Here is a 20,273-nt window from a genome sequence, read left to right as displayed (position 1 = left end):
GTTAGGGTTTGGCCGGTGTAGGCCGTCATTGTAAATAATAATTTGTTCTTAACTGAGGTTAAATTAAATTGTTATTTAATAAATTACCATCTCCCAGAAGTAGACGGCCATCTCGCTGCGGTTCTGCAGCACGGCCCAGATGAACAGAGAGGCCCAGGGAGAGAGACAGCGCTGCTCCTTGTATGTACACTCCTCCAGCAACAACTTTTTCATGTGCTGAGAGGGAGGATAGAGGGGGAATAGGGATATAAAGAGGGGGACGTGGTGAAGGAGAGGGAGAGAGTGAAGTAGTCACAGTTACATTCTATGGCCAGTAATGCAGTGGTATCACCATAGTAGCATTGATTATTAAACTATATTGGTGGAGTCTACACTATCACTGCATCACTGTACCGTTTCATTGAGAACAAAGGCATTTGTAATTCATGTCTATGTAGAACAGTGGTGTGAGGGGATACTACTACAAACACTAGCTGCCTCCTAAATGACACCTATCCCCTATATAGTTCACTACTGGGTAGGTACCCTAGTAGTTAAGAGCGTTGGGCCAATAACCGAAAGGTTGCTGGTTCGAATCCCTGAGCCAGCAAAGTGGAAAAATCTGCTGATGAGCAAGGCAGTTAACCCCCAACAACAACTGCAGCCCCACACAGCTCTCTGATTTAGAGGGGTTGGGTTAAATGCGCAAGACACATTTTAGTTGAATGCATTCAGTTGTGCAACTGACTAGGTATCCCCTTTCCCTTCTTCTGACCAGGGCCCTGGTCAAAAGTAGTGCACTACTTATATATAGGGGAGAAAGTCTCATTTGGAATGCAACCACTACCTTCAGTGCTCTCCTGGTGCTGGTGCTCTGGTCCAACTTCAGAGGGCTGTAGTAGAAGGGCTCACACACATCTCCCAGGATGTCCCATAGAAGCCTTGACATCTGAAGGGAGAGGCGAGAGTAAGTCACATAGAACTGAAATGACTACCCACATGAGAAAATACTATAGAATACTACAATACTTACTATAGAATGATGTAGTATACTGTAGTATACTATACTACACACGGTAGTAACCCTCGATCATGTGTAGTACACTGTAGCATACAGTAGAATATTTACAACAGTAATGTCTGCAAAATCCCTACAGTCAGTAAAAACACTACACTTTTCTAACTATAGTAAATATTACCATATTTAATTAGCATATACCCTGCCTATTCCCCTCCACCATATCCCAATTTGTGCCAACCATAAGTGAGAAACCAAATGCCAAGTATAGACAATATATTGTGTTCCCTACAGGTTATAAAAAATAGCAGAAGCGCTGAACTATCTGTTCAGATTATGGAAAATTTGCTCTTTTAGGTTATGGAAAACGTGCTATTTTAGTATTTCTCCACTAGGTTTCCTCAAGGAGAAAGTCTCCACTTCTATGTCAAAGTTAATCAAACTAAAACACTACAGTATATACTACAATCAGCAAAAAGCACTACATGAATTACTATAGTACAGTGTATTCGGAAACTATTCAGGTCCCTTCCCTTTTCCCACATTTTGTTATATTACAGCCTTATTCTAAAATGTATTACATGTTTTTTTTCTCATCAATCTACACACAATACCCCATAATGACAAAGCAAAACCAGAAACTACAGTGAATACTATAGTATTTATACCATAGTTGTAACGGTCTTCTTCTTCCTCCTCTGAGGAGGAGTAGGAGAGATCGGACCAATGTGCAGCGTGGTAAGTGTCCATTTTAGTTTATTAAACTGAACACTAAAGAATACAAAATAACAAAGTGAATGATACAAACAAAACCGAAACTGTGAAACAAACATTACAACAGGAAACAAATCACCCACAACTCAAAAGTGAAACCAGGCTACCTGAAAATGGTTCTCAATCAGGGACAACGATAAACAGCTGCCTCTGATTGAGAACCATACCAGGCCAAACACAGAAATCCCAAATTATAGAAAAAGGAACATAGACTGCCCACCCCAACTCACACCCTGATCATACTAAAACAAAGACAAAACAAAGGAATTAAGGTCAGAACGTGACAATACTATACTATAGTATTTTGTCATGTGTTGAAGCAGATTTTCAAAAAAAGAAAAACATTTGATCAAATGCTCCTCAACTCCACACAGTGAGTGACCCCATACATCCCCTTTCCCCCTCCCTATTTGATCAATTTACCATTTAATTTCTCCACAAATACCTAATCACATCAGTACTTTAAAAAAAAAGGCTGTGGCTGTATATGCGACTGACCTCTTTTTCTCCCTAATGAAGATTAGGAAGTTTCTGTGCATGTGTGGATCACGTTCTGCACATGTGTTTCGTGACCTCTACTTTACCCACACATTTTGTGGTCTCCTTCCCTTCACATTTCTCACTGCCAATCATGAATGATCATTTTTCAAGTTTTAGGCATCCCAATAATTTGATCTCAATCAGTTTCATGGGGATTTGTACAGTAGCATCGCCTACCTGTGTATTTTTCATAGTGGTGCACGCTGTTTAGTCTTGGCCACATGAGAGAAAATGCTGTGGTGTTTTTGTCTTACAGTAACGTAATACCATGCCATTGTATTCAGTTCTGTTGCGTAGAATACCATCATTATGTGATCTTGCAGACTTCGATTCAGCTATGATCTAACTTTATTAAACAAGCAGCATTTACCAGAGTAGCCTGTTCTCTATGAGTAGAGCAGAGACTGTGCGTAAAGTAGAGAATAAACACGTGCACAAAACGTTATCCACACATGCGCAGACGCTTCTTTAGTCTGGAGACGAAAAGGTCTGGTAAAAGTCACACCTGCAGCCACTACGATAAACTAAAGTGCAACCCCTCCTCACCTCATACAAGCTGAGCTCTTTGGCCGACGAGGGTTCTGATACGGGGCTCTTGAGGAGCGAGGCCCTGTCCAGAGAGCAGGGGACGGTGGGCAGAGACCCGGCCAAGCCCTGCCTCTCTGTGAGGCGGCGCTGGAGCAGCGTGTAGGCCAGAGAGCTGTCGGAAAGCGAGCGGTACAGGCCCTCCAGACGCCGGTATGTCAGGTAGTCCAGGATGTTGAGGCCATTCTCGGTGAAGAGACGCACAAACTGGGGCTTGTCGTTGATCAGCGCGTCCGTCATGGAATCCTCTAGGTCCTCATACTACGGGAGGATGTTTTTCAAAACATATCCATTTGTCGATCGATCTAAAAGAAAATTGTGTCTCTGTCTCTCTCTCTCTCTCTATCCGTCAGTCTGTCAAAATTAAAAACAATACTATCGTACAGAGTGATAAAAATAAGAAACGCTCCACAAATTGAACATTTTCTAAATTGTTCTGATTTCCAACAAGCCTATCTTCTCTGTATTGTTCCTTATTTTCCTAATATTATCCGATACAGAGATATTGAAAACATACAGTCTGATAAATGCCCTGTCAACTAAATAACATAACATTTAAAAAAAAAATGCTGTTTAACAATGGTAATAGTGAGGAGCAGTTCACCTGCCATTGGATGCCTCCGTTGAAGAGTTCACTCTTAGCGATGTCCACCCTGTTCCAGGCTACTGCTAGCTTCAGCTCCTCTGTGTACTCACTGGCATCGCTGGACACACGTTTACTGGCTGACAGACAAATACATAGAATGAATGAGTAGTTTGACCAGGATCATGTTTAACATATCTGTCAACAGATAGCAAACGCACACACACACACACCATACACACACGCACACATACACAAATAGACATGCAGACCGAAGAATGCATGCATGCACGCACGCGCATACACACACACACACACTTCTACCTCTGACGAGAGCCTTCAGTAGCACTGTGTCAAAATCATCAGAACTCTCCTGCTCCCCGTGGAACACTGTGATCAGATCTCTGTTCTGGTAGATACTCAGAGCCTGGTGAGAGAGAGGATGGAGGTATAGAGAGAGAAGGGTAAAGAAGAAAGAAAAGGAGTAAGCTTATGTGCTCACTTACATAAACTTGCTTTCTCTCTCACAGACACACACACACGTAGCAGTACTTCCGTCCCTCTCCTTATCCAAACCAGGCTTGAACCCAGGACCCTCTGAACTCATCACCAATTGCCACCCAAGAAGCAACGTTACTTATCGCTCCACAAAAGTCAACGGAAACAACTACTTCTATGCCTCAGAGCGGCTGACATCACCAATTGAACGCTACTAGCGCATCGCTAACTAGCTGGCCATTTCACATCGGTCAGACACACACACAAACACACCCATCCACACACCAGCAAGCTCTCACAGTCGCACTGCAGAATTAAACGTTTATCCAAGTGTTTTTGACACCCTGGTTTGCTCCTACTGCTCTGTATCATTCCATTTCTCCAGAAGTAAAATTTCTAAGTTAATGGTTAAGTTTAGACACTCATTCCGAATGGAAATGGTAAGGGTTAAGGTTTGGGATTGGGTTAAAACAGAAACAGTGCCCACCACTGGGATCAAACACACAACCTTCTGATCCACAGTCATGGGAATATTTCCATCTACTATCCCAGGATTATGCACATCTGCTATCCCCGGCCACAATGCCCTAAAAAAAAACTCAAGACTACTTGTTGGTAATAGTGCTCACTGTTGCCCCTACTGGCCGGTTTTGAAGGGATTTCCTGACGTCCTCAGTGCATAGCTATACCTCCAATTTCAAAGTCAATCTTGAAGGATCTCCCTGACACACACACCTCCCCCCACACACACCCGTCCACAAACACACACACATCCCAGCCCACCCTGCCCCCACTCACCCTGTCCACCAGCTTCTCCAGGTCTGCCTCGGCAGTAAAGTGCCTCCGGACCCTCTCACGGGCCCTGTCACGCAGTTCCGCACTGGGGCTCTTGCTCCCCTCAGCCTCTGGCTGGGGAGAGGGGGAGCTCATGGGCCCGGCTGACAGTGCATCCAGCAGCTCACAGATAAGGTCCGCCGCTGGACCAGAACCATTCAACACCAGCCAGGGAGTAGCCTTCTTCAGAGAGAGATCCACCCTCTGAGGGAGAGAGGGAGGGAGGGCGAAAAGCAGAAGAGGGTGAGAGAAAGTGAAAGAAGGAGAGATAAGAGGGAAAGGGAAATTCAAAACGGAAGGAGAGAGAGAAAGAGGGGTTAACGAGAATGTTCTGGTCATGCACAGTAATGTACTATAGGCCTAGTAATGTCATGAAAAGTAAAGCAAGTCATAGTGATGATAGTGATGTTGCCATAGCTTACCTCCAGCATGGCAGCGTCCCCTGAGATGAGCATACACAATACAGGGACATCTATACTGCCACTGCCTGGAAAACAGGTAAAGGGAAGGGGTGTAGGACAAATGGGAGAAGTCCATAAAATCAAGTTTTTAAGTCATGAATCATTGATCAGATGTCATAGTCAATGTCCATCAATGTTTCATGATTTACTACTTATAAGAATATTTATAAGAATATGTATTTCCACAAGCATCATGGAAGACTGCGAATGTATCAAATTATTGTCAAGTCTTTTGCAATATTCAGTAAGGTTACATACACACAATAATATGATTGATATGACAGTTTATGCTTACTTTGATTATGAATGTCAATGTGTGAATATTTCATAATTTACTACTCATAGAAGAATATATATATATTTTTTAACCTTCATTTAACGAGGCAAGTCCGTTTAAGAACAAATTCTTATTTACAATGACGGCCATGTATGGTTATTTTGACCCTTGATTATTGTTGTTACTGATGTCCCGTCGACAACTTTGATTCTTATTATTTTAATATTGTAAGTATCCAAAGTAAGCTTTGGCAATATGTACATTGTTACGTCATGCCAATAAAGCAAATTTAATTGAATTGATGAGCGAGGGGAAACAAAAGACACGTTATTATGTAGGGTAGGGCTATTCTATTGTATTGATTCATTCTATTATAATCGCTAAATGATATGTAGCCTACCCACTACATATCCACCGAATCCAAACAGTTTTATAGTCTCCTCTGGCCTACTTGGAGTACACAGTGAAAACGTGCATAATTTGCAATGGTAAGAAGACCAAGATGAATGGATGCACATGCTGCGTTAGCGTTGCTACAAAATCTGAATGAAAATGACTCAAGGTGGTGGGGAAGAAATGAATTATGATGACATCTCTGATGACTATTCTTCTGATTCTGAGCCTCAGCTTGAACCTACAGCTCCGAGGCCTACCCGCAAAATAATGACAGAATGGTGGGCACTGAGCAGGTGCTTGCACCACCACCAAATGAAAGGAAAACACTGTTTGGATAGAACAAGCTGGTGACAATGCTACAGACCGATTATCAGCACAAAATGTCACCAGTGAGAGAGCCGGTCCTACATCTCAAGTAAAAAAAACAAATCAGCAACGCACTCACCAGCTTTAGTTGTTTATGTGACATAGGCTTGCTCCAACTGATAATTGATTATTTTTGACTGCTGTCATATTGACATGTATATTCATTATAATGCCATTATTGCTTGTGTGCTGATTTCCCCTATTTATCAAGCATACTTGGCATACAGTATCTCATTTACATAAGTATTCAGTCCCCTGAGTCAATACTTTGTAGAAGCACCTTACAGCTGTGAGTAGCGATTACAGCTGTGATTCTTTCTGGGTAAGTCTCTAAGAGCTTTCCACACCAGGATTGTGCAACATGTGTCCATTATTCTTTTCAAAGTTCTTCAGAAGGTCTGTCAAATTGGTTGTTGATCATTGCTAGATAACCATTTTCAGGTAGATTTAAGTCAAAACTGTAACTCGGCCCCTCAGGAACATTCATTGTCTTCTTGGTAAGCCTTGTCCTTGTGTTTTAGGTTATTGTCCTGCTGAAAGGTGAATTCATCTCCAAGTGTCTGGTAGAAAGACGACTGAGCCAGGTTGTCCTCCATAATGTTGCCTGTAATTAGCTGTATTTCATAATGTTTTTATCCTGAAAATCTCCCCAGTCCTTAATGATTACAAGAATACCCATACCACTATGCTTGAACATGATGTGTTGTATTGGATTTGCCCCAAACAGCCACATTTTTTGCAGTATTACTTTAGTGCCCTGTTGCAAACAGAATAGGTGTTTAGGAACATTTGTATCTGTACAGGCTTCCTTTTCACTCTGTCAATTAGGTTAGTATTGTGGACTAACTAGAATGTTGTTGATCTATCCTGTTTTCTCCCATCACAGCCATTAATAAACTCTGTAACTCTTTTACAGTCACCATTGGCCTCATGGTGAAATCCCTGAGCGGTTTCCTTCCTCTCCAGCAATTTAAGTTAGGAAGGACACCTGTATCTAGTGACTGGATATTTAATGTCTGCTTTTTATTTTTTTCCCCATCTACCAATAGCCCTTCTTTGCGAGGCATTCCAAACCTCCCTGGTCTAAATAGTAGAATCTGTGTTTGAAATTCACTGCTCGACAGGGACCTTACAGATAATTGTATGTGTGGGGTACAGAGATGAGGTAGTCATTCAAAAGTCAGGTTAAACAATATTATTGCACACAGGGTGATTTATTATTGTACACACAGCTATCACATTTGGTTCCTTGGAAGTTGTGGGAACGTATGTTTTTGGTTTCACATTGGTTGTGGGAACAAAGCCATAAGTATCTGACCGCCAAAACATTTTTTAAACATTCCGAGAACAGAAGTGACAATTTAGCCTGTTCTGTGAAAGTTTATTTTTAGGTTGTAGGGAGGTTCTGAGAACTTTTTCTTGGGAGGTTTTATTAACGCTCTGAGAATGGAAATTCTAGGTTATATGTAGGTTTTTGAACAACTTCCTTAAAATTATGACTGAATGTTTCAATAACACTGCTAGAATTTATGGGATTAACTTTTTTGAACTCCAAGCACAGATAAGAAACATGGAAATTAATTTCCGTAGGCATTATCGTTCATACACATTTTTTTTTATTGTGATAGAGCATCAGTGAAATTCAAACCTATGATATTTTGTTTTCTAGTCATGGAATTAGACCACTGCGGCACTAGGATGGAGCTAGCATGCTATGTTTTTTTACGCATACAAAGCTGTTCATTTTAGTCATTTCTGTTTCTTAACATTCTTTGAACTATTCGAGAACTTTCACAATGTCAAACCAGTTGGAGAACGTTCCTAGAATTGAAATGAAATGTAATCATGTTTGAGCTTTTAGAAGCAATGAAATATTTGAATGAAAAAAAAAAAAAATTGTCAAGTTCCTTAAATGTGCTGAGAATGTTCCAATGCCAAGCAACTATCCTGCATTATTCCCAGAAAGTTGTAGGAAGGTTGAATGCAAAATGATCATAGAACAACTACACTCTCACCAAGCTCTTAGAAACAGATGGTTCTCAGAACGTTATGTGCTAGCTGGGCTGTGTCTCACCCCAGATGCCTGTGCGTTGGTGGGAGATGTAGTCCTCCATCTTGGCCCTGAAGACCATCTCCCCTCCCCGCCGGCCTACACTCCCATCATCCACCAGCAGGAAGGCCTGGTAGTTATTATCCAGGCAGCACGAGTCACGGGATGTGTTCTGGACATAATATCGTGCTGGAAAACTACCCTGAGGAGGAGAGGCGTAGAGAAATAGAGATTGTGTGGGGGGGAGGGTTAGAGAACGTGTGAGAGAGAGGGTGGTGGGCGAGAGAAATTATGGGTAGAGAATGGGATCAGAGGAGGAGAGAAGGGGTAAAGGAAGAGGGGAGAGAGATCAGGGTAGAGAAAGGAGGGTAGAGAGAGAGGGAGAGAAACAGGGAGAGAGACGTAGTAAGAGAGAGAGAGAAGAAGACATTGTGATTCCCATCCCATGTAATAAAAATACCTCGTTGTTATTAATTTGATTTCCTGTGGTTTTGGATTTCTCAACCTAAAAGGACATCTTATTGAAAGAGAGAAAGAAATAGAGTGAAAGAGAGAAGGGATAAAAAGGAGAAGGAAGGGGACATAAATAAATTAGGAAAGTGAGTGAGAAGCAAAGAGGGGAGAGATGAAAGTGAACAAAATTCAATAATTGTATATAGTGCCAGTGTACAGTAGCGTGTTCCTATGCATTCCTGTGTGTGTGTGTTTCTATGTCTGTGTCACGTGCATGCTTAATACTGTATACATTGAACATTGTGTGTGTGTGTGTGTGCGTGCGTAAATGTACCTGTGCGTTGATGAGCTGCTGTCTGTTGTGCACCAACCCCCAGGGGGCCACGCCCACAGCGATGACTTTCTTCTGGGACAGGGAGGAGGCCGCCGCCGCATGATCCCTCACTGCTTCCCCAACACAATGACTCACTCCCTCCCTCAGCCCCCCCGTCACAATCCACGCCCCTGGGAGAGAGGGGGGAGGTAGAGGAGAAGGAAGAGAGGGAGTGAGTGAGTGAGAAAAATAAAAAAGAGGGAGCGAGAGATATGGGAAGAAAGGGAAATGAGGGCGTGAGACAGAGCATGAGAGAAATGTTTATGACACAATTATAATATGCCACTTAGCAGATGTCACTATTCAAAGCGACTTGTAGTACAGTGATTGCATAACTGTGACCCCTGCAGGAATTGAACCCCCACAACCTTGGAATAGCAAACACCACACTCTTACCGACTGAGCAACCAGGATGGACAATGGACAATAGACAGATAAGGAACATAAGCTTGTTGGTTATGAGTCAAGGGCACCGTGAAAACATGTAACTGGCAGTGAAAGATGACATCAAATAAATTATATTTTTTGGGGAATGAGGCCCAGGAAGGATTTGTTTAAAATACTTCATTTGAATGCTGAACTAAATGCACTTATTTACATTTACTTAAAGTATATCCTGTTCTACTGGTTGGCCTCTTACCATTGCTGTGTCTGCTAATTGTATGCTCTATGGACAACCTGCTTATTGCCTTGCCTTACTTTAATCAACAACTGTCAGGCCTAGGTGGTCATGTGTGCTGTAAACCTTTAACTCATACAGCCAGAGGAGGAAGAGAATGAGAAGGAAGAGGAAGAGGAAGAGAAGGAGGGTAAATTACAACAGCAATGCAACTCTAATTGGTAGAACGGACATACTTTTAATTCCACCTGATCCGCTCTGTCCCTACAATACGTTATGAAAGTAAATACCTCATGTATTGATGTCATAGGATCGTATATACATATCTATAAAACAACCATGCTGTTTGTCCTAAGTGAATCTTGGGGCTAGGTACAGTATTTCTGCCAGAAAATCATTAGTTCCGTGGTTCATCTTAATGGGATAACATATATGAATTCATGATATATTAAACAAATAGATTAAACGGAGTGGGCGTTATTCTCACCTGTGCCCTATTCCGAACTGACCAACCTCAAACCCAGGACACCTGGGTGTGTGTGTGTCAAATCAGTTTGTCATGTATACAGATTTGCAGATGTTATCGCAAGTGCAGCGAAATGCTTGTGTTTCAGTGCAGTAATACCTAGCAATACAAAACAATACACTCATAGTCCAAACGTTAATACAGTATCAAAGCAAGCAATGTCAGAGTCCGGAAATATATATATATATACAGTATATACATACATATATCAGAGGAGGAAGGGGAGGACCATCCTCCTCGGTTATTTTGTAATTTTTTATATACCGCACCAGTCAAAAGTTTGGACACACCTACTCATTCCAGGGTTTTTCTTCATTTTTACTATTATCTAGTGTATAGCACTAGTTACTGTATATAGGATGAGTAATAACTAGAATACAGTATATGCCTAAAAAGTGGATAAAACCTGTAAACATTAAAGTGACCGGTGTTCAATGACTATGTTCACAGGACTGCGGTCTCTAAGGTGCAGGGTACCGTGTCTATGTGTGTCTCACCTGTGCTCTGTGCTGCCCTGACCAGCCCCTGTCTCAGCACCTCCCTGACCCAGGTCTTGACTTTCTCGCACCCCTCACCCCCCACCACAGAAACCACCAGGTTGGGGGAGGGTACCCCCCAGTGGGCTGTCATCAGGGTGTATACCATCTGAGGGGTGGTGTCGCACGACAGGCGCAGGAACTGACCAATAGGAAGAGAGAAGAATGGATGAGGTGGAGGAGGGGACAATGAGTATCGCAATAAAGGGATGATTATCAAGAAGCTGTGGTGAATTGGTGCGGCTACATAAAGTAATTGCTAATTGGTTATTCTGCCTACGGTGTAGTTCATCAGTGGCAAAGAGATGTCGGTACAGGTGAGAACATTCCATCTAACTGATGTGAGGGCTGGCAGCACTGCTAGAACATGGACTCCTCTACCATTGTTCCATAGAATGCCAGACAGGCGTTCTGCTGTGAAATGAATAAACACGACAGCCTCATACCTCACCTCTGCTATGTCAAAGCTCTCTCATTGTCGATATGAAAGACACTTCACGAGCAACTGACGGAGCAACAAGGCCCGAGGTAAACGAGCAAGAGGTTGAAATGAAATACGTTCACATTGTTGTCATTTAGTGTCAATGAATGCTTGAGTGACATATTAGTTTCATAACATATAGCATCTTATAACATCATGAAATTAGGTAAGTAAGTAAGCCTTGGACAATTATGCTTTGTCTGAGCCAGAATGACCCACAGGGCAAGAGCCTCCTGTTTCTTTAGCATGAGGCAGCTTGATGTACAAGTACACACCCTGATGCTATTCTGTCGCAGAGCCTTACCCCCAATCCATCTACTTAATGCTAAGTGCAGAGCAGGGGCATCAGGTCCCATTTATTAGAGTCTTTGGTATGATTTGACAAGGGATCGAACCCCCAATCTTCCAATTTCAACATTCTAACCACAATGCCACTAAAATGGTAAATCATGAGACTTCCATAAATTCAATCACTCAGTAGGGTTATATGGTAACATACACTATATATACAAAAGTATGTGGACACCCCTTCGAATTAGTGGATTGGGCTGTTTCAGCCACACCCGTTGCTGACAGTTGTACAGTCGTGGCCAATAGTTTTGAGAATGACACAAATATACATTTTCACAAAGTTTGCTGCCTCAGTTTGTATGATGTCAATTTGCAGCATATACTCCAGAATGTTATGAAGAGTGATCAGATGGATTGCAATTAATTGCAAAGTCCCTCTTCGCCATGCAAATGAACTGAATCCCCCAAAAACATTTCCACTGCATTTCAGCACTGCCACAATAGGACCAGCTGACATCATGTCAGTGATTCTCTCGTTAACACAGGTGTGAGTGTTGACGAGGACAAGGCTGGAGATCACTCTGTCATGCTGATTGAGTTCGAATAACAGACTGGAAGCTTCAAAAGGAGGGTGGTGCTTGGAATCATTGTTCTTCCTCTGTCAATCATGGTTAACTGCAAGGAAACACGTGCCGTCATCAATGCTTTGCACAAAAAGGGCTTCCAAGGCAAGGATATTGCTGCCAGTAAGATTGCACCTAAATCAACAGTTTATCGGATCATCAAGAACTTCAAGGAGAGCGGTTCAATTGTTGTGAAGAAGGCTTCAGGGTGCCCAAGAAAGTCCAGCAAGCGCCAGGACCGTCTCCTAAAGTTGATTTAGCTGTTGGATCGGGGCACCACCAGTACAGAGCTTGCTCAGGAATGGCAGCAGGCAGGTGTGAGTGCATCTGCACGCACAGTGAGGCGAAGACTTTTGGAGGATGGCCTGGTGTCAAGAAGGGCAGCAAAGAAGCAACTTCTCTCCAGGAAAAACATCAGGGACAGACTGATATTCTACAAGGTACAGGGATTGGACTGCTGAGGCCTGGGGTAAAGTCATTTTCTCTGATGAATCCCCTTTCCGATTGTTTGGGGCATCCGGAAAAAAACTTGTCTGGAGAAGACAAGGTGAGCGCTACCATCAGTCATGTGTCATGCCAACAGTAAAGCATCCTGAGACCATTCATGTGTGGGGTTGCTTCTCAGCCAAGGGAGTGGGCTCACTCACAATTTTCCCTAAGAACACAGCCATGAATAAAGAATGGTACCAACACATCCTCCGAGAGCAACTTCTCCCAACCATCCAGGAACAGTTTGGTGAAGAACAATGCCTTTTCCAGCATGATGGAGCACCTTGCCATAAGGCAAAAGTGATAACTAAGTGGCTCGGGGAACAAAACATCGATATTTTGGGTCCATGGCCAGGAAACTCCCCAGACCTTAACCCCATTGAGAACTTGTGGTCAATCCTCAAGAGGCGGGTGGACAAACAAAACCCCACAAATTCTGACAAACTCCAAGCATTGATTATGCGAGAATGGGCTGCCATCATTCAGGATGTGGCCCAGAAGTTAATTGATGCAAGGGCGAATTACAGAGGTCTTGAAAAAGAAGGGTCAACACTGCAAATATTGACTCTTTGCATCAACTTCATGTAAATTGTCAATAAAAGCCTTTGACACTTATGAAATGCTTGTAATTATGCTTCAGTATTCCATAGTAACATCTGACAAAATATCTAAAGACACTGAAACAGCAGAGTTTGTGGAAATTAATATTTGTGTCATTCTCAAAACCTTTGGCCACGACTGTATAATAACGAGCACACAGCCATGCAATCTCAAAAAATTGGCAATAGAATGGCCTTACTGAAGAGCTCAGTTACTTTGCCCTGCTGGAGCTGCCCTAGTCAACTGTAAGCGCTGATATTGGGGGGTGGAAATGTCTAGGAGCAACAACGGCTCAGCCGTGAAGTGGTAGGTCACACAAGCTCACAGAACGGGACCACCGAATGCTGAAGCAAATAAAAATAGTCTGTCCTCGGTTGCATCACTCACTACCGAGTTCCAAATTGCCTCTGGAAGGAACGTCAGCACAAGAACTGTTCGTTGGGAGCTTAATGAAATGGGTTTCCATGGCCGAGCAGCCGCAGACAAGCCTATGATCTCTATGCACAATGCCAAGCGTCGGCTGGAGTGGTATAAAGCTCGCCGCCATTGGACTCTGAAGGGGTGGAAACGCGTTCTCTGGAGTGATGAATCACGCTTCAACATCTGGAAGTCTGACGGACGAATCTGGTTTTGGCGGATGCCAGGAGAACGCTACCTGCCCCAATGCATTATGCCAACTGTAAAGGTAGGGGGGGGGGGGGTCTGGGGCTTTTGTGTGGTTCGGGCTAGGCCCCTTAGTTCCAGTGAAGGGACATTTTAACACAACATCATACATAAACATTCTAGATGAGTCTGTGCTTTCAACTTTGTGGCAACAGTTTGGGGAAGGTCCTTTCCTGTTTCAGCATGACAATGCACCCATGCACAAAGCGGGGTCCATGTAGAAATGGTTTGTCGAGATTGGTGTGGAAGAACTTGACTGGCCTTCATGGAGCTCTGACCTCAACCCCATCGAACACCTTTGGGATGAATTGGAAAGCCGACTGAGAACCTGGCCTAATCGCCCAACATCAGTGCCCGACCTCACTAGGGCTCTTGTAGCTAAATAGAAGCAAGTCCCCGCACCAATGTTCCAACATCTAGTGGAAAGCCTTCCCAGAAGAGTGGAGGCTGTTATAGCAACAAAGAGGGGACCAACTCCATGATATTGGAATTAGATGTTTGACGAGAATGTGTCCACATACTTTGGTCATATAGTATAGCTGAGTCACTTAATGGTTATGAGATGACGGGCAGTAAGCCAGCTATCTAATTAATTAATCACCCACCCTCCCGCAACTGACAGAGCAGTGTGTGTGTCCTAGTGTAATTTATACTTTAGTAATACCCTGGGCTGATTGATTGAGCGCTGGACAAACTGAGCAAACATACACTGTCCTCTATCAGGACCTCAACAAGGGACAGAGACCAATCCCATGTACAGTACCAGTCAAACATTTGGACACACCTACTCATTCAAGTGTTTTCTTTATTTTGACTATTTTCTACATTGTAGAATAATAGTGAAGAAATCAAAACTATGAAATAACACATATGGAATCATGTAGTAACCAAACAAGTGTTGAACAAATCTAAATAGATTTTAGATTCTTCAAAGTAGCCACCCTTTGCCTTTATGACAGCTTTGCACACTCTTGGCACTCTCAACCAGCTTCATGAGGAATGCTTTTCCAACAGTTTTGAAGGAGTTCCCACATATGCTGAGCACCTGTTGGCTGCTTTTCCTTCACTATGCAGTCAGACTCATCCCAAACCATCTCAATTGGGTTGAGGTTGGGTGATTATGGAGGCCAGGTCATCTGATGCAGCACTTCATCACTCTCACTCTCCTCCTCTTGGACTGGAGGTGTGTTTTTGGGTCATGGTTCTGTTAAAAAACAAATGATAGTCCCACTAAGCGCAAACCAGATAGGATGGCATATCGCTGCAGAATGTTGTGGTAGCCATGCTGGTTAAGTGTGCCTTAAATTCTAAATAAATCACTGACCGTGTCAGCAGCAAAGCACCCCCACACCTCCTCCTCTATGCTTCACTGTGGGAACCACACATGCAGAGATCATCCGTTCACCTACTCTGCGTTTCACAAAGACATGGCGGTTGGAACCAAAAATCTTAAATTTGGACTCATCAGACCAAAGGACAGATTTCCACAGGTCTAATGTCCATTGCTCGTGTTTCTTGGCCCAAGTAAGTCACTTCTTATTATTGGTGTCCTTTAGAAGCGGTTTCCTTGCAGCAATTCGACCATGAAGGCGTGATTCACGCTGTCTCCTCTGAACAGTTGCTGTTGAGATGTGTCTGTTACTTAAACTCTGTGAGGTACAATCTGAGGTGCAGTTAATTGCCGATTTCTGAGGCTGGTAACTCTAATGAACTTATCCTCTGCAGCAGAGGTAACTCTGGGTCTTCCTTTCCTGTGGTGGTCCTCATGAGAGCCAGTTTCATCATAGCGCTTGATGGGTTTTATTTGAGCTGTTCTTGCCATAATATGGACTTAGACTTTTACCAAATACGGCTATCTTCTGTTTACCACCCCTACCTTGTCACAACACAAATGATTGGCTCAAACGCAATAAGAAGGAAAGAAATTTCACAAATTAACTTTTAACAAGGCACACCTGTTAATTGAAATGCGTTCCAGGTGACTACATCAAGAAGCTGGTTGAAAGAATGCCCAGAGTATGCAAAGACGTCATCAAGGTAAGGGTGGTTACTTTGAAGAATATCAAATATAATATATATTTTCATTTGTTTAACACTTTTTTGGTTACTACATGATTCCATATGTGTTATTTCATAGTTTATGTCTTCACTATTATTCTACAAAAATAGTAGAAATAAAGAAAAACTCTGGAATGAGTAGGTGTGTCCAAACTTTTGACTAGTACTGTATGTCTTAGCATGTGTATTTCTTAGCATGCCCGTGCATGAGTGTATGCACACAGTTGAGTGTGTGTTACCCACATGGCTGTGTCTCCTGCCAGCCTCTGCGAACTCCAACTCTCCGAAGGCGTCAGTGGGGTACTCTGAGGAGTGCTGAGAGCTATCCCACTGGCTGACGATGGCTGCACCGAAATAGTCTCTCGTAGCGATGGAGCCGTGCGTTTCACGCTCACCCCCGCACTGGCACAGCGCCCCATTACTGACAGGGGCAGAGAGAGACAAAGATACACACATGAATACGCACACATATACACACACACAGCCAGTCATTACAGTGAACAGACAATTCACAAAATCAAAAACACAGGCCACAGACACACGGCGACCCAGAGAGAGGCTGTACCTAAGGCAGTCCTCTATGAATGTGGTGCACACTCTCTTCTTGATGATCTTGGAGACCCAACTCTGTGAGGGAAAGACATTGGGTAACTGTTAGTCACTGTTACCTAACAAGCTACAGATGTTGAATTATTTTATGCTAAACTGGATGTACACTCTGTACATGAGCTGGGTAGCCATTTGATTAGCTGTTCAGGAGTCTTATGGCTTGGTTGTAGAAGCTGTTAAGAAAAACCTAAAGTTGGCACTGATGTGAGCCATGACCAGCCTTTCAAAGCATTTCATGGCTACAGACGTGAGTGGTATGGGTCGGCAGTTATTTAGGCAGATTACCTTAGTGTTCTTGGGCACAGGGACTACGGTGGTTTGCTTGAAACATGTTGGTATTACAGACACAGACCGGGAGAGGTTGAAAATGTCAGTGAAGACACTTGCCAGTTGGTCAGTGCAAGCTCGGAGTACATGTCCTGGTAATCCGTCTGGCCCTGCGGCCTTGTGAATGTTGACATGTTTAAAGGTCTTACTCACATCGGCTGCAGAGAGCGTGATCACACAGTCATCCGAAACAACTGATGCTCTTATGCATGTATCAGTGTTACTTGCCTCGAAGCGAGTATAGAAGTTATTTAGCTCGTCTGGTAGGCTCGTGTCACTGGGCAGCTCTCGGCTCTGCTTCCCTTTGTTATATTTTTTTATCGCTTTGGTGCAATTTTCACAAGTCCATTTTCACAACTCTTAGAAAAAACTCAAGAGATCATCAAAAATGTGTTTAAAAACTCTAAGCACATTAACACACAAAATCATACAGTCACTTTTGAACCCAATTTAAACAGTTTCATCTAGAAATACATGTTTCACATTGCAATAAATGTTCAAATAGAATATGGTCCTTTCACAATGCAATGCTCACATTACTTTTGATATGAGTCTTTTCTCTTACTTAATCCAACTGCTTTTAATTGATTATCACCTAAACCTTTTGTAAACCTATTGATTTTACATGTAAACTAGTTTGCCTAATATTGATTTTGAGAACTTCAAATTAAAATCAGTCTGTAAAAAAAAAAATCATACACACGAAATATACACTCAAATGTCCCCCAGGTGCATAAACAGTTATATTCCCTGCGATTTCAATGAGAACCTATTGCCAAATGCTTAGGACAGGCTTGATGCAAACTTGTGTCTGCTAAACATTATGTTTCTTAAATGTCTTTTAATTGATTACATGGTGAAAGATTCCTTCAATGATCACACTTTTAATCACACATGAAAAGGAAATTATGGACATTTGATGTTTAGAAATTTTTTATGGTTGGTGCAAGTGTATTTATTGGATAATGTGAAAACATTATCAACAAAAGGGCCATTTTGAAACATGTATTTAATATTTTTTGCTATTGGATTAACTGGTTGTTAAAATAACTACATTGCGAAGATATCATTATGTTATGTTTTGGTGATTAAACCAATGTAGTCATTATATTTCACAGTAAACATACAGTTGAAGTCGGAAGTTTACATGCACATAGGTTGGAGTCATTAAAACTTGTTTTTCAACCACTCCACAAATTCCTTGTTAACAAACTATAGTTTTGGCAAGTCAGTTAGGACATCTACTTTGTGCATGACACAAGTCATTTTTCCAACAATTTACAGACAGATTATTTCACTTGTAATTCACTGTAGCACAATTCCAGTGGGTCAGAAGTTTACATACAGTAAGTTGACTGTGCCTTTAAACAGCTTGGAAAATGCCAGAAAATGATGTCATGGCTTTAAAAGCCTCTGATAGGCTAATGGACATCATTTGAGTAAATTGGAGGTGTACCTGTGGATGTATTTCAAGGCCTACCTTCAAACTCAGTGCCTCCTTGTTTGACATCATGGGAAAATCAAAAGAAATCAGCCAAGACCTCAGAAAAATAGTTGTAGACCTCCACAAGTCTGGTTCATCCTTGGAAGCAATTTCCAAACGCCTGAAGGTACCACGTTCATCTGTACAAACAATAGCACGCAAGCATAAACACCATGGGACCACATAGCCATCATACCGCTCAGGAAGGAGATGCATTCTGTCTCCTAGAGATTAATGTGCCTTGGTGCGAATCAATCCCAGAACAACAGCAAAGGACCTTGTGAAGATGCTTGAGGAAACGGGCACAAAAGTATCTGTATCCACAGTAAAACAAGTCCTACGTCGACATAACCTGAAAGGCCGCTCCCAACCGTGAAGCACGGGGGTGGCAGCATCATGTTGTGGGGGTGCTTTGCTACATGAGGGACTGGTGCACTTCACAAAATAGATGGCGTCCTGAGGGAGGAAAATGATGTGGATATATTGAAGCAACATCTCAAGACATCAGTCAGGAAGTTCAAGCTTGGTCGCAAATGGGTCTTCCAAATGGACAATGACCCCAAGCATACTTCCAAAGTTGTGTCAAAATGGCTTAAGGACAACAAAGTCAAGGTATTGGAGTGGCCATCACAAAGCCCTGACCTCAATCCTATAGACAATTTGTGGGCAGAACTGAAAAAGCATGTGCGAGCAAGGAGGCCTACAAACCTGACTCAGTTACACCAGCTCTGTAAGGAGGAATGGGCCAAAATTTACCCAATTTATTATGGGAAGCTTGTGGAAGGCTACCCGAAACATTTGACCCAAGTTAAACCATTTAAATGCAATGCTACCAAATACTAATTGAGTGAATGTAAACTTCTGACCCACTGGGAATATGATGAAAGAAATAAAAGTTGAAATAAATCAGTCTCTCTAATATTATTCTGACATTTCACATTCATCAAATAAAGTGGTGATCCTAACTGACCTAAGACAGGGAATTTTTACTAGGATTAAATGTCAGGAAGTGTGAAAAACTGAGTTTAAATGTATTTGGCTAAGGTGTATGTAAACTTCCGACTTCAACTGTATATGTTGGATCAATGGTTGTGTGGTGAAAGATGTCTCCAAACAAAATGAATGCACAAAGAAAGGTTTTGAATGCAAAACTGGATGCATTACCAGTTTAGAATTTTGTATAGAAAATTCCCCACATACTTGTGAAAATAGCACCAAACTGCAGTAAATGTGGGGAATACCAAAGTAGTGTGTGTGTGTGTGTGTGTCTACTGAACACACGCTATTGTACGAGGGCTGCTAGGGATTTATGGGTCATCTGAGGACTTTAACTGAGTGCACAAAACAATAGGAATATTTTCCTAATATTGAGTTGCATCCTGTTTTGCCCTCAATTTGTCGAGGCATGGACTCTGGAAGGTGTTGAAAGCGTTCCACAAGGATGATGGCCCATGTTGACTCCAATGCTTCCCACAGTTGTGTCAATTTGGCTGGATGTCCTTTGGGTGGTGGACCATTCTTGATCCACACGGGAAAATGTTGAGCGTGAAAAACCATGCAGTTCTTGACACAATCTAACCGGTGTGCCTGGCACCTACTACCATACCCAGTTCAAAGGTGCTTAAATCTTCTGTCTTACCCACTCACCTTCTGAATGGCACACATACACAATAAATGTCTCAATTTTTTTAAATCCTTCTTTAACCCGTCTCCTCCCCTTCATCTACACTGACTGAAGTGGATTTAACAAGTGACATCAATAAGGGATCATAGCTTTCACC

General features: G+C 42.4%; 1 protein-coding gene across 2 annotated transcripts in view; it reads right to left on the bottom strand.

Moving 5' to 3' along the window:
- Nucleotides 1–20,273, bottom strand: part of trpm4a (transient receptor potential cation channel, subfamily M, member 4a) — a 58,411-nt gene that overhangs the window by 24,003 nt on the left and 14,135 nt on the right. For both annotated transcript variants that reach the window (XM_020486122.2, XM_020486121.2), the window contains exons 2-13: nt 16,639–16,700; nt 16,317–16,494; nt 10,830–11,010; nt 9,149–9,318; nt 8,386–8,563; nt 5,234–5,298; nt 4,776–5,015; nt 3,804–3,906; nt 3,501–3,619; nt 2,858–3,157; nt 827–928; nt 88–216 (exon numbers count right to left, since the gene is read on the bottom strand). In XM_020486122.2, coding sequence (XP_020341711.1) covers nt 88–216; nt 827–928; nt 2,858–3,157; nt 3,501–3,619; nt 3,804–3,906; nt 4,776–5,015; nt 5,234–5,298; nt 8,386–8,563; nt 9,149–9,318; nt 10,830–11,010; nt 16,317–16,494; nt 16,639–16,700 — 1,827 coding nt within the window. The remainder of the gene's footprint in view (nt 1–87; nt 217–826; nt 929–2,857; nt 3,158–3,500; nt 3,620–3,803; nt 3,907–4,775; nt 5,016–5,233; nt 5,299–8,385; nt 8,564–9,148; nt 9,319–10,829; nt 11,011–16,316; nt 16,495–16,638; nt 16,701–20,273) is intronic.

The sequence above is a fragment of the Oncorhynchus kisutch genome, linkage group LG6 (assembly GCF_002021735.2).
Source record: "Oncorhynchus kisutch isolate 150728-3 linkage group LG6, Okis_V2, whole genome shotgun sequence".
NCBI lineage: Eukaryota > Metazoa > Chordata > Actinopteri > Salmoniformes > Salmonidae > Oncorhynchus > Oncorhynchus kisutch.
Note: the sequence above shows the minus strand (reverse complement) of the source record. Positions and strands in the feature narration are given on the sequence as shown.